This window comes from Phallusia mammillata, chromosome 5 (genome assembly GCF_965637545.1).
Source record: "Phallusia mammillata chromosome 5, kaPhaMamm4.hap1.1, whole genome shotgun sequence".
Lineage (NCBI taxonomy): Eukaryota > Metazoa > Chordata > Ascidiacea > Phlebobranchia > Ascidiidae > Phallusia > Phallusia mammillata.
Window position 1 is genome coordinate 21,263,458 of NC_137256.1, and position 18,771 is coordinate 21,282,228.

At 36.0% G+C, this 18,771-nt stretch overlaps 3 protein-coding genes across 4 annotated transcripts; 2 read left to right on the top strand and 1 right to left on the bottom strand.

The window, feature by feature from the left end:
• The first annotated feature begins 270 nt into the window (after positions 1-270).
• Positions 271-6,855, top strand: LOC145230706 (nuclear inhibitor of protein phosphatase 1-like). Its single transcript, XM_080096211.1, has 10 exons — positions 271-496; positions 597-657; positions 2,198-2,351; positions 3,271-3,381; positions 4,360-4,448; positions 4,567-4,699; positions 5,514-5,578; positions 5,643-5,745; positions 6,021-6,103; positions 6,182-6,855. Exons 1-10 carry the CDS (start codon positions 432-434, stop codon positions 6,314-6,316), a joined length of 999 nt encoding a protein of 332 aa, XP_079952337.1. The 5' UTR covers positions 271-431; the 3' UTR covers positions 6,317-6,855.
• Positions 6,356-9,682, bottom strand: LOC145229686 (uncharacterized). Its single transcript, XM_080095021.1, has 5 exons — positions 9,519-9,682; positions 9,137-9,263; positions 6,896-7,150; positions 6,545-6,788; positions 6,356-6,486 (listed from the first exon to the last, which is right to left on the bottom strand). The coding sequence occupies exons 1-5, from the start codon at positions 9,641-9,643 to the stop codon at positions 6,356-6,358; spliced, it is 882 nt and encodes a 293-aa protein (XP_079951147.1). The 5' UTR covers positions 9,644-9,682.
• A 183-nt stretch (positions 9,683-9,865) lies between these two features.
• On the top strand, positions 9,866-17,543 carry LOC145230705 (ADP-ribosylation factor GTPase-activating protein 1-like). Of its 2 annotated transcripts, none has more exons than XM_080096209.1 (9): positions 9,866-10,079; positions 10,507-10,674; positions 11,560-11,673; positions 12,377-12,480; positions 13,285-13,403; positions 13,981-14,159; positions 15,346-15,495; positions 16,388-16,446; positions 16,780-17,543. In XM_080096209.1, exons 1-9 carry the CDS (start codon positions 10,020-10,022, stop codon positions 17,141-17,143), a joined length of 1,317 nt encoding a protein of 438 aa, XP_079952335.1. In that variant the 5' UTR covers positions 9,866-10,019; the 3' UTR covers positions 17,144-17,543. The 2 variants fall into 2 exon arrangements, with proteins under 2 accessions (XP_079952335.1, XP_079952336.1); XM_080096210.1 differs by having other exon boundaries at positions 9,884-10,079; positions 13,984-14,159.
• The last annotated feature ends 1,228 nt before the right edge of the window (positions 17,544-18,771 follow it).

Genomic DNA, 18,771 nt, shown 5'->3' on the forward strand with positions numbered 1-18,771 from the left:
ATGCAGTTATAATAAACAAAACATATTTTACACATTTTGGCCGGTTACCACGCATTTTTTGATTTTTGGACTTCATGTTATTTTGTTGAAACTTTGGCATATTTTGTAAGGTAGAAAACAACATAAATATTTTTGCAATAATTTGAGTTTTTATAATTAAACGTTTAGTTTAACAATGTTTCAAGCATAATTGCGGCTTTTGATTAATTTACTTTGGTATAGTCTTATTTAAATTATGAATCTAAAATTTGATTATGATTTGCAGTGATAATCCAAATTGTTTTATTTTATGTTGTTGTCCCTTGCAAAGTTATAATTGTGTGGGCTGATTTCGGCCGCCGTGCTGCAGGCTTCATTCATGTTGTTTAAATGTTTTGCATTGAAAGCAAAAGTTCAAAAAAATCAAAATAGAGTTGTGAGGTTGTGACAAAATGTCGAAAATAAAGACGGGTGTTCCCATGCCATCCGCAAGAACGGATTTTGAGATTCCGTCATGGTAATGCAATATGTTTTGATTATATTTATTTCTTTTGCCTGATGTCCTAGCCTTTTATTATTTATTCTTTTATTCAATTTTAACACAACGTATTTTTTAGGGCTGGAATGGCACCGCCCGGGACACATTTGGACGTGATGAAGGGAGATAAGTTGATTGAGGTAAGTATATATGTCTGCAATTGTTTGATTAATTCAGCATCATCAAAATGTAGAAAAACAGTCATTATTTACACCCAGTCTGCAGAGTATTGCAGCTGCACTCGCTAGTTTATTTTGACAGAACAATGTTGCATGCCAGGTTTTTTTTTATTGTTTGCGACAATTTAGCATAAAGTGTTGTCTGGCCCTTGCTATCACTTGTGTCATACACAGTGGAAATAAATAAAAATATCTCAAAAAAAAGTTATGTCACTTAACAAAAAGTAAAATGCAACACCTCTTATTACATGTATTTTTCATTTCAATTTGCCCCTAGAGCGCACTGGGCATATCACTTTCTTTTTCTGCTCCCAAAACAGTGATTTTTATTATGCGTTGCTAAACTTTTACTTTTCCCAGGCAGTAGTCATGCTTAATTGTGTTAGATCTATAACAGTCGCTACATTTTTTGCTGGTTTGCTTGCGAATTGCTACTTGTGATCGCCTCGAGAAGCAAAAAAGCATATAATCAAAATTTTTTGTTTGTTTATGTTAGAAAATCTGCCTAAATAACTATTTTGAGATCAGCACGCGGTATAAAACACAGAACGTAGTGGTGCTGCACATCAAAGATTTCATTATGGAACTGCCACATTTTGCAGACTGGTTAACAACAAAACACTCATTAGTTAGGACAAAAACTGATACTGTTGGGACAAAAATCCTGTTGTTCTTCTAATTTCCACTTTAATAAAAAAGAAATAAAGATAAAACAGGCACCGTAAACTGTTAAATAGAAATTGTCTCTGAATTTAGTTTTTTAATAACGTATTTATCAGAAAGAAATTGTAATAACAAACTATATGGAATAATACAAAGTACAGTATGGATGGAATAATACAAACTGCCTGACAAATTCTTGTTTGAATTCAGGTTGCTAAATTCCATCCTAGAACATTTTTTTATTGCCAGATTTTTAGGCTCAATATCATGATGTTGATATTGGGTTATGTACCTGGCAACAATCTGTTTTGCTTAAAACATTTTTTTAAATGATAATAAACTATGTCAGGGGTCGGCAACCTTTTATGCGACGCATGCCAATTTACTTGTTACTTCCATGTGTTAATGACCTCGCGTACCAACGTTTTTCTAAATAATAGTGGTTCATGCCAGCAGATAACAATAATAAAGACAAAGCAGAGTGTTTTGTGCATGTAAGGCTAAATTTTAAGACAATGGCATGATGAAAACTATAAACAAGCAGTATAACAGGTTAAATTGTTACTTCAATATAAACATGGAAATCGGTTGGCGTGCCATGAAAAACTACCTCGCGTGCCAACCTTGGCATGCATGCCAGGGCGTGCCGACCCCTGAACTATGTTATGTTAACTGGACAGAAAAACAAATTGTACATGATTTTTCATTTTGTGACTCAGCAAAATAAGCCTTGTTTTTTAATTTTTAATTTGAAGTTATGATACATATTGCTCTATAAAGCCTTGCTACAGAAGTTTTGTTTTGTAAAATCTTGACCAATTGTCTTACTCTTGACTAGAAACTTATCATTGATGAAAAGAAGTGTTATTTTTTCGGCCGAAACTCTGAATCATGTGACTTTGTGATGGACCATGCATCTTGTTCAAGGGTTCATTCTGCACTGATGTTTCACAAACACCTCAAGCGAATGTTTATTGTCGATCTTGGCAGCAGTAAGTGATATGTTTTCAAGTTTTCTATCCTTTTTTTATGAATAGTAAAAAAGCATCAAGCCAGTAGATGATAAGCTGCCTAGTGTTTTGACCTTTTTGAAGATGGTTTAAAAGAATCTGTAAGCATAGAGCCAATAAATGATAAGCTGCAGACAGTGTTTTACCCTGTTGCTCCTAACAAACTGGACTGCTGTGGAATGGCTACACTAGCCAATGCAGCTGATCTCTGGTCACCAGCTGCACTGATGAGACCTTATAGGTCGAAACAGTGTGCACTGTCAGCAGTTTGAAAGAATGTTTATTATATTTTTTTTCAACATTGTTGACTACAGTTTGTTTAGAATTAACAGTGCATTGTTTATACAGGTTCAATTTCTTATATTGGTAGACATATTTATTACATTAGTAGCAGCTGCTTATAAGTTTTTACCTTAAGTTGTATTTTTTACCCTACTTACAATCTAGGGTGGCTGACATTTTTTATGTCATCCAGATGTTTTTTCAGTTTTCCTACAGTGTGATACAAATTGAGTTCAGTTTAATTTGTATGTATGTATTGCTTGTTTACTTATTAACAAACTTGTTAATGTCAAAACAGGCTGCTTACAATCAAGTAATTATGTGTTGAGTGTTTATATTCTTCCTGTAGCATCTAACACTGTTTGCTGAATTGACAGTTTGCTGAATTGATTAAGCAGTAGACACAGTTATACAATCCATCATAAAATGCTTGTGGTCTTCTTTTTTAAATGTAAACTAGCATAGATGTAATTGTAATTTCGTTTTGCCAACTGTAATTGTGCTCCTGAAGTTGAGGCTTCATCTGGTGATTGTACAAGAGAAGACAGATAAACTGCCCTCAAAACTTGTTTTCACACTTTTTAAGCTATGCTGTGCTGATGAGTGTTTCTTATTACAGTGCATGGATCCTTTATTCGCAACCTCCGCCTGGAACCTAAAAAGCCAACTCCAATTCCATATGACACAAATTTCCATTTTGGTGCTTCAACAAGATCGTTTATACTTAAAGGTAAACTAACAAAAAAGGTGCTCCTATCTTGTCAGGAAAAATGCTTTATGGTGAGACAATATGATCAAAAAGTGAACGCAATTTTTATTTTTGAGAAGTTAATATAGTGGCTCTTGACTTTTTGTGTTCATACCCATTGCAAAAAAGTAGTTAATAAAATTTTGTCAAACCCTTGTTCTACAATGATTCAATTAATTAAATTGTAAATTTCATTGAATCGTAGACACTGACATGAAATTTTGGACCAAAATTGGCCTTTTTGTGTATTAAGTAGTGGTTTATGTATGTTATTCTTTACTGTTTCAAATAGAAATTATGTGCATTTTTAAATGGACCTGAATGAACCTTTGTTTTAACATCTTATTTTGTACCCCTTGTTTTGGAGTGTTGTACCATTAGGGCAGTGGTTCTTAACAGTGGTGGGATTTTTAGTCAGCCGGTTCTATCACCAGAGTTATATTTTTCAGCCGGTTTTGTCACAAAAAGTCCATTGACAGTAACCACTAATGCTAACCGGTTCGCTGATCTCCTAAAATTTCGTGAGACAGTTCCATAGAACCGGTGCGAACCTTGCTGCACCCTATTTCAATCACCAACTAATTTTCGCACCCCTTTTGTAATTGCTTGTATAGAATAGACCTAACCAACCTTAATGATTCAGCACCCCTGCACCCCCTAGGTCCTAGGAACAGTTCTTGTACCCCTTAGAGGTGTGTCCTGGTTAAGAACCCCTGCATTAGGGGGTACACATACCTTTACATATAAGAATCCTCAAGTTAATACATTTATGTGCAAAAGATATTTTCAAAATACAAACTTTTTGGCTGATTTGTTGTCTAAATTCTATGTCAAATGAAAACAATGTTGTTTACAAAATTGTTTTTTTAAGGCTTGGAGTGCATTTTGGCGAATGCATTTATCAAATAAACCCCAACACTTTGTCATTTTAAATGGAAGCATTTTGTATGTACTTATTAGAGCGTCCACCAATAACTGCACAACGAGAAGATGCAAAGACAGACGAAGATATGACCTTCGACCTACCGCAAGAGGAGGAAGAGCTTGAGGTAAAAAAATAATGGACAGATCATCATTAGTCTCATGCAATGATTTTGCTGATATTAACAAACTACAGTTTAGAATTGGCTATGAAACAAATAAAAATATAAAAACTTGCATTTGCAGAACCTAACAGAATTTAACACAGCACATAACAAGAGAGTTACTGCTCTGCAACTTGAAGACATGACACCAAAGTTTAAGCGACGAAAACGAAAATCTGTCGCGTTTGCTGGAGAGGAAGAAGTAATTAATCCAGGTGATTTATCCTTAGATGACTTGATCTGCTTGTCAAAAATCTTTGGTTCATTTTAGTTATAGTTTTTGTCATTTAGGAGTTTGTCACATATTTTATTTACTCTCATGTATCTGCCTATGATTGTAAGCCTCATATTGATGTGTTAAATTTTTTTATTAAGCTGCTATCATTCCAGACTGCACAAACTGTAGGGTTAAAGCTGTATAAGCTGTGGCTTGCAAGTAAATAAACATGGTAAGTGCAATTATTGTAAAATATAACCCTGAATTTCCACAGTACCACCTAATAGTAATTCACACAGAAAAAATTAGAGTTGCGGGGTGTGGTTATTTTCTTCCACTAACACTTTAGGTGATTTCTTGTCAAATTTGGAACTCAAGCACTTTGGACAGAAGTACACTATAGGACAGGGGTCCGCAACCTTTTTTGCACTCTGGATCGGTTTGAAACGGAAATTTGTATCACAGACCGGTCATTTAAAACCACAAATGTTTAGAACTAAAAACTAATCTCAGCTATTACAACTTTGATTCAATGTGAACCTTAAGCAAGTTTTATGTGACCCGGGAACAAACTCTTCACAGACCGGCACTTGGCCGAGGCCCAGTGGTTGTCGACCACTGCTATAGGCCATTCTAAAGCATTCCAAAATCCAAACTTTCCCAAATTTTCAAAATTCCAAAAAAGCGATTTCCAAAATTCTTTGCCTGTCAGGGTCATGACCCCTATTTAAAGAAGCCCTGCTTTAGCCTATAAGCAACTTGCACACTACTTGTAAAAATCAAATATATTTATAAAATGTTGTTTGTTTCAGAGGATATTGATTCATCTGTTGGTCGATTCCGCAATATGATTTCTGTGCAAATGATTCCAAACAAGGTAACATTGCAAACAAAATTTGTGATTGAAAACACGAACACACTCCTGTATTTATGTATTTTAGCGTCCACGTGAAAGCACAGGCCTTGTTTCTGCATCAACGGATGTGAAAAAACATATTCAAGAGTTCTACAACCAAGGCTTATATGAAGACCTTGATAAAGAAGGTGGGATTAAATTTTGTAATGCAGTTTTTTCATTGCCCTGTTATGTATGAAAAACATATATTTAAATCTACTTACATATATGTGATCTAGTAGAAAAAAATTGAAAGTTTTTGTCGCATTTTGGATTTTTGTGCCCTTTCAAGGACTGATGTCTGTTCTCTAAAGCTTTTAGGGTATTTGATTTGCTGCTACTTCTGTCAGCATCAGCATAAAATGCTTGGTTGTCCTGATGCTATATGAACATTCAATAATGGAAATTATTTTTCTCATTACAGAAGAGCGAAAACCTGATCCTGTTCCTGCGCGCATGAGCGGTTTTGTACCAAACCTTGCTCCAGAAATTGAAGATACTGGCGAGGTAACTACTTAACCTTTGTTTAATTTTCTTTCCAAAATCAATTGTTTCATTTATTAATTTATGTTCACTGCATTTCAGGTTGCCATAGAAACGTCGCTTACAATAGAACGCCCTCAAGTGTTTACTGAAAAGACAAAGGACCTTAAACAGAGAAAGAAATATGTTAAAGAGGCTTGGCCGGGCAAGAGGCCTGCCCCTGCGTTGCTGGTGTGACGTCGGTGTTTTTATGACGTCACAACGTAGCGCATGACGTCACTCGGCAACAATGGACGAGTCCAAAATCCTGCTATACTTTCGACTGTTGTTTCGTCGTAGCGGCAACAAAGGCTTGTATGACATCATAGTAGTCGTTGTCATGGTTTCCTCGGCTTTGACGTCACAGCCTAAAAGATAATTGTGCGTTGCCATGTGAACGGTCCCTTAATTATGACGTAATAATACCTTGTTGTGAGCTCCAGTTGTGGTAGGTTTTAAGCGGGAAAAACTTTCGCTTTCTCGGGTTCATCTTCCACGCGTGTGACGTCATGAAGTCGATCTCTTTCATCTGAACAAGCAGCGTGATTACGTCATCACGCTGGTGACGTAACGATATATGCACAAACATACCTGGCAGGCGGGAAGGAGGATTACTGGATCTGTTGAGCTGCTGTCTGCAAAATCGAATATTTTCTAAAGTGAATGTTGTAACAAAACACGTTTTTTATTTGTTATGTGGTTTATATGTCAGAAGTACAACAGCGCTTTTGTGATCAGCGAATGCTTGCTTTGTGTAATCTAATATTTGCTGTTCACTAATTGGTAAAATTCAAAGATACCGAGTTTTCCGTTTAATTCCACCGGAATAATATTAAGAGCTGGCTTCGGTATATTTCGGAATCGTTCGGGAATATTCGGAAGCCCTTCCATCTGCCTGAAAGCGGATCGACAGGTTGACAGTGGGGTCTCTTGTTGCGTCAAATTGTGTTTCAGGATGTCGCGCTTCGGTGAGCCTTTGGACGTTGTGACGTCACAAACTGGTTCGTTGTAAATGCGAAGTAAGTGGAAGGCCTACATGCACAAAAATGGCATTCATTAGCCTACTCGGATGACAGCTACTAGTTATGGGTCCCCTTCCATGAAGGGGACACATATTGTTTTTGTCCGTATTTCTTTTTTCTGTCTAACGCTGGTTTGTGAGACGCATTTGGTCAAGAAAGAGTGCTTCAAATTTGGACATATGTTAGATATTAATCCAAACTTGGTCCACCTGAAGTTTGATCCCAAATTACCCAGCGGTTCACCCACAGGCCCCCGAAACGTAAAATTTTTAACGCTGGTTTGTAACGCTGGTTTAGTGAAGAAAGCGTGCTTCAAATTTATTGAAATTTGGACATATGTTAGATATTAATCCAAACTTGGTCCACCAGAAGTTTGACCTCAAATTACCCAGCGGTTCACCCACAGGCCCCCGAAACGTAAAATTTTTAACGCTAGTTTGTAACGCTCGTTTAGTAAAGAAAGAGTGCTTCAAATTTATTGAAATTTGGACATATGTTAGATATAAATCTGAACTTGGTCCACCTGAAGTTTGACCCCGAATGACCCAGCGACACACCCACAGGCCCCCGAAACGTAAATGTGTCTAACGCTCATTTGGTCAAGAAAGACACTGTAGGCAGAAGTCCCAAAAGAGTACGTTTACGAATAATAGGGCAGAGCGGGAGGGCTCAGCTTGACGTTGGACAGACGTTTTACGAGACGTCGTTTCGGTGATTAGAAATCAGCTGTTTTGCACAGCAATGCTATGTCGTTTTATTAAGTTATCACTCACATTTTCAGTTTTGGCAAAGGTTTCACACATATGACGCGATTTAAACCTAATAAGCGTGCTTCGGTTTCGTATATGTCAAGCAAAACTTTGTTAAACAAACTAAATATGAAAAAATAAACTTGACTTTTTTGCAAGATAAAAGTTTTTTTTAAATGCTCAGTGTCAGGTTGGCCGCTGCATGACCACGGGTTACTTAAGGTCAATTAGTAGGTATTACTAACACAGTTCAGAACTTTCTTTCGCCATAACGTGGCGTTTTTTTTTTGAATCAAATACTCAAGGCATGTATATATTAGGTCAAACGGTGTTGTTGAACACCAAGGACGGCGTGCTATTGAAAACGGTGTCAAAAGGTCAAACAGTCGTTTGGTGTGTACACCCTAAAGGTTACTACAGGTCAATGGTACTCGTTTGCGAAACAAAGTTAAATGAAAAACTCGTTTTGCGAAACAAAGTTAAATGAAAAGTTATGTATACACTTGCAGCAAATCGCTTTTTAATTGTCTGTAACACAACTGTTACAGCTTTCTAGAAAAAAATTGTGTTTAAAACCCGACCTTGGACGACAATATCTGGGTCAAAGCAAGAGATTAAATTGAAAGTATTTGTTTCGTTCTTTTTTATTGTTTTTGTAATTATACGACAATAATAGTGCAAAAAAATACAAACAAAATTTTTTTATTGTTGGGTTAATGCTTTCTAAAAATTTGTTCTTAAGAATTTAAAAATCACCGCAACGTTTGTTTACCGTAAATCCGCAAAAACACGCATGTGGGGACCCATTAGTTTTTGTTTACAAAAACAACCATATGTGTAGATCAAATGATATGTATAGTAAATTGGTAAATATCGTATAGAATATATAAAATGGAAGTATATCAGAAAGCCACCATTCTAGTTTTTATTGTGTGAAACGCAACGCATTATTGGCTGGGGTTATGTGCGTGGTCAAAATTCCGTACGGTTTCATCAACTACGTTTGGCGACACTAAAGTTCTGTTACAATGCATTAACATGTTGTTGCCAACCCGAACAGGCGAACAGTGCCATTTTTGATCAAATATTATTACTATCACTGAGATAAAAAATGCGGGTTTGTTTCTAATTAAGATCCGATTTCCAGGCATCCGGTCGTCTGTGGTAACCCTATTATTGGCATCTTGTACTTCATTGAAGCAGTTCACAGTGAAAAAATGCTGTTGTTACATTTTAGGTTAGTTTACCATTTTCGATTGTGGATTATGTCGTCGGCCGGGAGAAGATGGTCGAGCTCTTCTTCTGCTGGTTTGCTTTAAGTTGAACTGGGACATATAGTTGCTACGTAGTGTTTGTGACACCACGGGCGGCAGACTTCAGAATACACATGTAAAAGAAGATACGCATGTAAAATGCTAGTCTTTGTGGCGTGTTGCAAATTAACAACAGATAGATTGGACTATAAAAAGTGTGAAAACATTCGGTTTGTGAGATTTAAACCGATTATTACCTGTAATTTCTAACTTTAACATTCATAACAACAATAGTTTTGGTTTAAATAAGGCTGTTAAACTTGGCCTAATGAAAAATCCGTAGCTGTTTATAATATTTCATTTTGTTTAAACTTACCCATGGTCTTTCGGAAAGGGATAAACATGTGGCCGTTGTTTTTGGACAAGCAGTTTGGCATTTTTTATCGCTTGATTGTTTCCCACGCTTTCGGAAAACTTTCGAAAATCAATGTATTTCGGCATTTTCTGTCATGTGACTTTTGCATCCATCGCTGTAACTTGATTGCTGTACGATGAAGAAAATAAATTATTGAAGTTGTTTCATTTTAGGGACTTATTTCACACGTTTGTGACTAAATAGAAATAGATTGTTACGACATAGAGACTCACACGTCATCGAATCAGCTGACTAGACTTACAGTATTCTCACATCGTTTGAACATAAATTTACAATTACAAACGTTGCAGTGTTTGAATAGGTGTGAAAAAGATAAAGCAGCAAGATTCGCAATCGGTTCAGTTTTCAACGAAGTGTTAAAAGCCTGTTTGTCATATTTTGTGTATTATTATTGTATTAGTTTAGAACTTGCCCAAACATTTGGTGCACAAGTTTAATAAAATGGCAAGTCCCAAAACTAGAAGTGTTTTGAAGGAATTGAAATCAAAGAATGGAAACAAGGTGGGTTGTTATGTTTTTTTCTTTATTACAAAAACAAAACGTTTGGACGTATGTATTTAACTCAAAAGCTCTGAAAATTATTTCAATCTTATGTTTACTCCACGATAAGTTGTTTAAGTCAAACATCTCCACAATCAGATATCAGTGAAGAGTGAACTAAAAAAGCTCTTTTGTTAAATAGTGGACTGTGACATAGTGAACTGTATTGAAATAATACCTTATCTGTAATTCTGTATGTCATCTGTAATTCTGTATGTATATTATTGTTTGTTAAAGTCATTATCTAATACGTTTATGCAAAATTTATTGTTGTTAAGTTAAGTTAAATGCTTCTGTTTACAATTGTGCTGACAGTCCATAAAAAGTGTTTTTTTCGTTTATTTACAAAAGTACCATGGGGTGATGTATTTTAATGTGTTTTTGTCAGGCATGTTTTGAATGTGGTGCTTTGAATCCACAATGGGTCTCGGTATCATATGGCATATGGATTTGCTTGGAATGTTCAGGAAAGCACCGCAGTCTTGGTGTGCATCTGAGTTTCGTCAGATCAACAACAATGGACAAATGGAAAGATTTAGAGCTAGAAAAAATGAAGGTTTGTATTTACACTTATTACAAAACTAGTTGTTAAACATTACTGATAAAGTATTCAAATCTTGCTGTGTTAAACAGTGGTTTCCTACTAGTTAAAAACCTTCTTATAGGGTCAATGTATTATTTTGTTTTTCGAAATAACAATTATGCTGTAACTGGCTCAATATTGATTTTCTAGTCAATGTCGGATAATGCTGGGTTCACTGTGAATGTTTTTATTGATTTTCTACTCTGGTTGTTTAAACCCAGCTAAGTTACTGAAGTTCACATAGAGTTTGTTTGTTAATTAAAGTCAATCAATACTACTCCCAATAAATCGGAAGTGTGCTATGCAAGTAAAACATAACAACTGTTCAAAATCAGTTTGGAAAAAAATGACATCTATGTAACAATTTAAATCATTTCAAACAAATGCCATATTCGACAATGTATTTATCTTTACAAAAAGTACAATATAAAGTAAAAATGGTTAATTTGTTAGTTGTGGCCAAAACTTACATTAAACAATTTATTTTCTACAACTGCATGTAATGATATGTGTTTGTGCTATTAGGGTTTTCAGCAGCACAAAAATTTAATAAAGTTTTATCGTTGACTATTTCTCACACGTTTTCCTGTTAATATTATCTGTGTTGTGCTAGTCATCCGGTATTGAATAAACAACCCTAACAGGATGCATACTTTCGCCCTGAACTGCCACACATTGTCAATAAAAATGTTCATTTTCAAATACCTACAAGACACAATCTTCTTGTTTCTTTTCATATCAATGCAATCTAGTTAGTGACAAGGAGTGTAGGTATGATCATAGCAGCTTCATTCTTTCACTTAACGTGTGTAGATTAATATTTCGTGGAGATTTAATTTAGGCTTAATGTTACTTTAGGCTGGAGGGAATGATCCCGCTCGGAACTTTTTTAAATCTCATGATGATTTTGATGACAACTGGACGATACATGAAAAATATGGAAGCAAAACTGCTGCTCTTTTACGTGACAAGGTATAGTACTGGTTGCTAACTTCTTTGTTAACTAACAGTTTTGCTTGGTATGAATTTTCTCATGGTAGATGTATTGAATTGCAATGTGCCTAAAATAAAGGTGTGCCTATACCATTGTCATGAGCATGTTTTAGAAACTTTAATATATCTGTTGATCAGCAAATTTTTTTAGTACACTATATATATATTGTTGAATTTTAGCAGGGTTTCTTTGATAGAGTGTTGTGTGTTTTATACATGTGCTTGCATTGAACCAGTTTGATTGTATTGTTTTATTCACTTGAGTATTCAACTAAGTGCCAAAGGAAATAATAAATATTAAAAAATATGGACAGTTTATAACAAATAAAGGCAAATCATATCCACATGTTCAACAGCATTAATTCAATTTGCATAGCTTAAATTGGTTCATTTTCAAATTTGTTTGTTGTTTGTAACTAGCCACTTTGGTAACATGTTAAAACAATGTCACTAACTTTATGCAACTACAGAAAACCTTGCTTTTCACCTAACTCTTTCAAAATTAGAAGTACAAAAGATGTGTAATGGGGTAAGCCTTTAACTAATTTGCATCGGATAATCCAGGTGTTTGATAAACAGGTTCAGATTACCGAGGTTTTCTGAATAGCAAAATATATACAATACAAGCTATTGTTACCAGTCTACTGTTGTGAGTAAAAGCCATTTTTTTAATATTTCTTAGATATCCACTGAAGCTGCTGGCGATGTTTGGGACGAGGCATCATCTTCTGCACAAAGTTATGTTCCTCAAGTAAAACAGCAGTTTGGACTCTCTACCAATCATAAGTATGTTATGTCTGACAGTGTTGTCTATTGTGAATCACTGACTATTTTGTTGTTGTTTTCTATGTACATTATGTCAACACACACATAGTTGTTTGCATATGCAGCTTGGCATCCTACTGAGTTTAAACTAGGGAGTTAAAGGGTCTGTCATATGGCTCAAGATTCAATACTATTTTGGGTTTTTAGAGTTTCATGTTAAAAAAAATGTGTTTGGGTACTGTTAGGTACTTGTTTAATTTGTATTCTCATCATTATTGACACAGCTTATTAAACTTAAAAATAATTTCATTTTTTTGCTTCGCCACACCTTACAATGCATCATTTTTGACATGCTCTTTTACTGTTTTTTCTCACACGGTTTTGTGGTGGCAATCAAAAAATGATACAGGCTGCATTTTTTACTGGTGCAGTTCATGTTCAACGCCAAACAAAATATTTAACTCCTGTTCGGGCCTTATTCTTTTGGCATATTTGAAAATCAGTTATAGTTATACCCAGTGATGGTATTCAGGTGGTTGGCACCAGTTCTATAGAACTGTCTCACAAAGTTTTATGAGATCAGCGAACTGGTTAGTATAACTGGTTACTGTCAATGGATTTTTGCATCTTATTTGATACACCGATTTTTGAGATCAGTCTGAAAAAGATGACTTTTGTGATAGAACCGACTGACTAAAAATTTGAATCCCATCACTGGTTATACCTATCTATCTAAGATTATATTGTACTTGGATTCAGTTATTGTTTAATGTAGGGCAGATATTCATACATTGTTGCAATACAAAGTGTGTATTTGTTTCGCAGAAGCTCCGCGTCTTCTGCTGCTGCTGCTGCTGCCAAGAAAGATGGAAATGAAATTGATGATTTTGAGTCATGGCTGGCCCAGGATGACAGCTTTTATTCACAAAATTACACTCCAAAAGGTTTGGAAATAAAAACTATATTTTTACGCTTTGTATTTAACTGAAGTAATCATCCAAACATGGTTCAATAGTAGTCTTTGGACTTGTGGATAAAAAATGGCTTTTAATTGTTTTGACCTGATGATGACAATAGCACTTGTCGAAACATCGGTATGTTTTACACAAATATACTGGCTCTGATTTTTTTGCTTAAAAATGGCTTAATTGTTAGTAAAAAAAAAATTTTTTCATTACGTAGCCAATTTGGCTGGCCCCATTTATGTGTTTAACAGAAATATTTTTTTAGGCTACAGTTTGCAATAAATTGAAACCTCTGATTAAGTGCAATAGGCTAGTGGTTCTAAACCTTTGCAAACATGGCAAACCTTTTTTCTCAGAAACAAAATTCTTGAATTTAACATTTAAGAACACTTCCATTAAATAATTTAGCTATGGTAAACCTCACATGTACAAACCATTGCTTTATGATCTATATGTGGAGGTCAAAAAACTGTGTAAAGTTATGAGTTTGCCATTCTTTTTATTGCATATAATCTTTACACAAAAAGGGTTTCAAATTTGATTTGTTGTGTGTTAGAAGAATCAGGGCCTAGACAAGAAGAAACGCAATCAAAATATGTCGGTTTTGGAAGTAGCCCTATGCCCCGGGAACAAGATGAGGGCGACTTTTTGGCTGGAGCTATGTCGTCTCTTTCAACTGGATGGCAGGTTGCGGCAAAGTGGACTTCAACTGCTGCCTCTGCTGCTAAGGAAAATGTAAGTATCTGTTATTGTTGCTTGTGGTCTTTGCATTTGCCTAAATACTGTAACTTGAGTCAAGAAAAAAAATATTTGTTTCTGGGATCCTTGGCCAAATGAAATATAAAAGATAACCAATTTTTGTTGTAAACCCAGCAGTTTCCAAATTAGGGTACAAATACCATTAGTTTTGCCAGGTGCCTGTTCAAATTATCTTAATATAAACATGTTGGACAAGGTCTCCGTCCTGAGTCTCTGGTGACTTTAATGTCATGAACACAACAGTTTGTCTTACAATTTTTTATGATAAGTACATGGTCCTAAACCATTAAATAATCATGGTATGCCAGCCCTATTGAAGACCTTACACTGACTCAGCTGGTCATCAAGCATTCCTACATATGTCAAGGCATAGGTTAGAAAAACTTGCCAGTAGTGGGATCAATGATGGGAGCTTTCCGGGACTCTATCAACTGAGCTCCATAGACTCAGTGGTGAGCCCACCGAAAGTTTATTTAAATTGTGTGTGTACACTAAGCGTTCCTGATAAATTTGTCAAACAAAAGACTCACTGTTAAAGCACCAAGCCAATAAATGAAAAGCTGCAGACAGTACACACTGTGTGTCCTGTTGTGGCATTGAACAGAATAGGTGAGGTATGGCTTCTTTTTACCATGTTACTCCCAACAAACTGGGGTGCCTGCACTGACCAATGCGGCCTATCGCTTGTCACCAGGTGCACTGATGAGACTATATAGTAGGGATGAGCCGGCCGAGCCAAGTCAGAACAGAGTGCTACCAAGCACCGCTGTTTTTGATGCACTCAGCGAGCAGTTGCACAAACAGACCCAAGCATTAAATTCACATGTTCATGGGCTGCTAGCATACGAAACTAGTGCATAAGGGTTTCCAAGAACAAAAATGATTGTTTTTTAAAGTACATTACTTCTGGGCCCTGTACAATTCAATGTGTCGCTGGTTGAGTAAGGGACCTTTGAAAGATACAAAACTAGCATGGAAATGGCAATGTTTGTGACGTCACAATGCACCGAACATTACTGTAAGTTGCTCGGTGCTCGACCAAATCGTACATTTGCAGTTTTGGCACATCCCTACTATATAGTTTGGAACAGTATGCACTGTCTGCAGCTTAAAATATTAAACCTTTGAAAAACACTACCTAATTACATTGTCGAATTTTCAGGCTGTTAAACTTGGTTCACAAGCATCAGTTATGGCCACAGACATTACGGCTAAAGTTTCAGACAAGGTGGTAAAACCCACACAGCAAAAATTGTCCGAGGGAAAAGTTGTTGACGACATCACCTCCAGTGTTTCCTCATGGGCTGGCAAGGTATGTTATGTTTGTTTTTGTTTATGATAGTTTGTTTTTTAATGGAATGTTGCTTGTATTTAATTGCATCTAATTTGCATGATGCTTGTGGTATAAACAGCTGTTGTATAAAAAATGTTGTTTAAGGAAATGGTTAAAAAATACTAAAAAAAGGTTAAAAACAAAACAAAAATAAGTATTCTGCATAGAAGTACATGCTCGCGATATAAACAGCCAAATTGCAATCTGGTATAAAAGAATAATTTGATTTACAGAAATAGTTAAATTAAAAATATACACATAAAAGTACATTAAAATCTAAACAAAAGTTCAAATACCAACTAACAAACAAAAAATATTCAAGTATATTGTTTGAAGCCTACATAAACAAATACATTTGGGTTGGGGTTGTTCATTGATTTTTAGATTTGCAATTTTTATTTTTTAATGTTGTAATATATGCATGTCTATTTTGTTTTTATTTTCGGTTTAAAGTGTGATTTTGCCAATAAAGTAGTTGCTACTGCATGTGTTTCATTCATACATACCAAAATCAGTTCTTGTACACATAAATTTTCATCACACCACATAGCTAAAATAACGCTGAGAGAATTATATTTTCTAAACATATATGCTATGACTTTAATTTCTGTTGAACTAAGAATGAAAAATATTTTCCTAGTATTGAAATTAGTCTTTGAAAATCAAACACTCTCAGTAAATTCTGTTTGTTTACAATTTCCTATTGATCTAGATTTGACTAACAAAACATTGCTTGTGAATTTGTTTTGTACAGCAACTTATAAGATATTTTATGTTGGTACATTACAGTGCATGTACTTGCTTTATAAATGTGCATTTTAGTAAGCTAGTTAGTAAAAGCAAACCTCTATCAGTCTTTGTAAATTCACAGCTGTCGGACTACAGCAAATCTGGACTAACCAATCTATCAAGTTTCATTCAAAATAAGAGGTAAGTGTATCTAATGTTACCCTTGTGTTATGTGATATAAGTTAGGCTTGCTGAAATTTCAGATAAGGGACTTACCCGTTCTGCTCTGTAGTAAAAATAATAACATGAATGGGCCACAGGACACTGAAATAGGAATCTAAGGTTTTCTTGTCCAGGGTACAAAGTATTGAAGCCAGAAAGATCTTGTCAATATAGTTTTGATTCTGGGAATCTTTCCCTGTTCTATTGCCATTGTCGCAACGATTTCCACCTTTCATTTTTTAAATCACAAGTTCATACCGTAGTTGTTTTTGTGTATTTTTCAGTTTGAAATATTTTTGTTATTTCTTGCAGCCAATCAACTGAACAAAAACCTGACGATGTCAACGCAGAATTCTGGGATGCATTTGGTGCCCCTGACACGCCATCTAGCGGCACAGGCTCCCAACCGTCCAAGTCGCATTCCCGTACCGAGTTCGATGACGTCATGGAGGGTGGAAAACCAGCGAAAGTGACGTCACCATCGAAAAAAGACGAACTCGACCTTGAGGCGTGGCTCAATGAGGGGACGGCCCCTGATACGTCATCAGCCCCGGCCGATACGTCATCGAAACCTGGTGACGACTCGTGGGGAGGATGGGAGGAAGTGGGCTGGGACACGGCTGACGTCGTCAAGACGAACAATGAGATCAGCGTGACGTCATCAAAGAATGATTGATGTCGAATTGTCGTCAAGCAGACACGGGTGTTTTTTTGTTATATTGTTTCGGTGTCTTGAATATATTGTGAGCTAAAGGCGCGACGCTAGTGCGAAGAATAGATACGACCGTTTCAAGGCGCTTTGTTTCATTGTACTCGCGTGGCGTAACTCGACACTCGTGCGGGTTACGTTTCCTATTGACTGGACACGGAACGAGCGAGTGCTCCACCCGCCACCGTTCCTTGCTTAAGCCCGATCCACATAATTTATTATCTATCCTGCGAAAGTGCACGAAGGTTTTAGCGCAGGTTTATATTATAAAACAGTTATATACTTGTCGTTCTGCCGCAGCGCGCGTTTTTTTCCGAGTTATTGTTTTGTCAAATCATAGTAATACAACTGTTGTATTGTGAGCATATACATTTGTTTAAAAACTCGCGAATTAGCGTTTTAAAACTCTACGAAAACATTTTGCGCGTTTTCAAGTGCAGCCATTGCAGGGTCGTCTGCCAGCGGATTGTGACGTCACAGTGTTGATTGTGACGTGTGTTATTTCAGCAGACAGGTTTGGTTTCAATCAGGCAATCTTCGATTTCACGAGATGCAGGCATCCAGTTACTGTCCCCAAGTCAGCCTGTATTTAAACAACCAGCTATTGGGGATTAGGTTTGCCACAAGCTGTAACTCTATGACTACTGGCTCGCGAAGACCACTTGCTGGCTACGTTCAGCATAAGACTTGGCTACGTCCTCAGTTCGGGCTTACGGTATCTGTGAATTGTGCTTTTTAAGTCATGCACCGAATTTTCGGTTAGCTGACCGTTTGTTGTACGAAATTACTGATATAAATTTGTATTACTTTCTGCAAAGCACAAGCCGACTATTCGGTTTCGGTCTGAATTTTGGTTTGAATAAATAAAGAAAACGTCATTTTTCTACACTTTCTGCGTCCGAAAAATGATCAAAATCAACATTTACACTTCAACTTGACTAAAAAAAACGATCTTAAACTGAAAAATTTTTAAAATAAGTTTTTTAACAAAACTATTTTTAAATATTTAAATTTTTTGTGATAATCGGGATATTTCTTTATGTTTACCATCGCTTTTTCCACAAAAAATAGTATTGTTTATTTATTACGTCTTAACATTCAATACACCATTTTTTCTGCGGAGTTTACCATTACAAGTTCTTAATTGTCCTTTATACAATCATTGCTTCGGTTACATATCGTTAATGTTCTGAAGGATTAGATTCAACAATACGTTCTAACGCCATCTTTTCTGTTAGCTGCAGAAATACCAATTGCGTTTTGCGGTTAATAATACGATTCAAGGCCCTGCGTTTTAACATAACTGACATGATTTAAATGCCATGATCGCGTTGAATAAGCGTTGCAAAGGCATTTTTTATACACAGCTGTACATGTTAGTGTAGTCAGTGGGCCTAAAAATTTGTATTTTCTTGTTCTTTATCCGTAAATATCCCAAGTGAATGTGATTGGGACTTCAGTATAGTGCGTTTGAAAAGTATCAGCGCTAACTCATAGGAGTAGGCTATGGCTGAATACATCATAATCTTAAATGTATATTTTGCACATTTAGGTTGACTTCAGTCCTGCAGTGCCAGTGGCCTTGATTTAGCGTG

Coding starts and splice junctions, on each gene's coding strand:
- LOC145230706 (XM_080096211.1), top strand. CDS start 432: ATGTCGAAAATAAAGACGGGTGTTCCCATGCCATCCGCAAGAACGGAT. Junction 3,382..4,359: donor AAGATCGTTTATACTTAAAG/GTAAACTAACAA, acceptor TGTACTTATTAG/AGCGTCCACCAATAACTGCA. Junction 6,104..6,181: donor AAATTGAAGATACTGGCGAG/GTAACTACTTAA, acceptor ACTGCATTTCAG/GTTGCCATAGAAACGTCGCT.
- LOC145229686 (XM_080095021.1), bottom strand. CDS start 9,643: ATGCCGAAATACATTGATTTTCGAAAGTTTTCCGAAAGCGTGGGAAAC. Junction 6,789..6,895: donor TCTTTGAATTTTACCAATTA/GTGAACAGCAAA, acceptor ACGTGTTTTGTT/ACAACATTCACTTTAGAAAA. Junction 6,487..6,544: donor CAACTGGAGCTCACAACAAG/GTATTATTACGT, acceptor ATTATCTTTTAG/GCTGTGACGTCAAAGCCGAG.
- LOC145230705 (XM_080096209.1), top strand. CDS start 10,020: ATGGCAAGTCCCAAAACTAGAAGTGTTTTGAAGGAATTGAAATCAAAG. Junction 14,160..15,345: donor CCTCTGCTGCTAAGGAAAAT/GTAAGTATCTGT, acceptor TCGAATTTTCAG/GCTGTTAAACTTGGTTCACA. Junction 16,447..16,779: donor AGTTTCATTCAAAATAAGAG/GTAAGTGTATCT, acceptor TATTTCTTGCAG/CCAATCAACTGAACAAAAAC.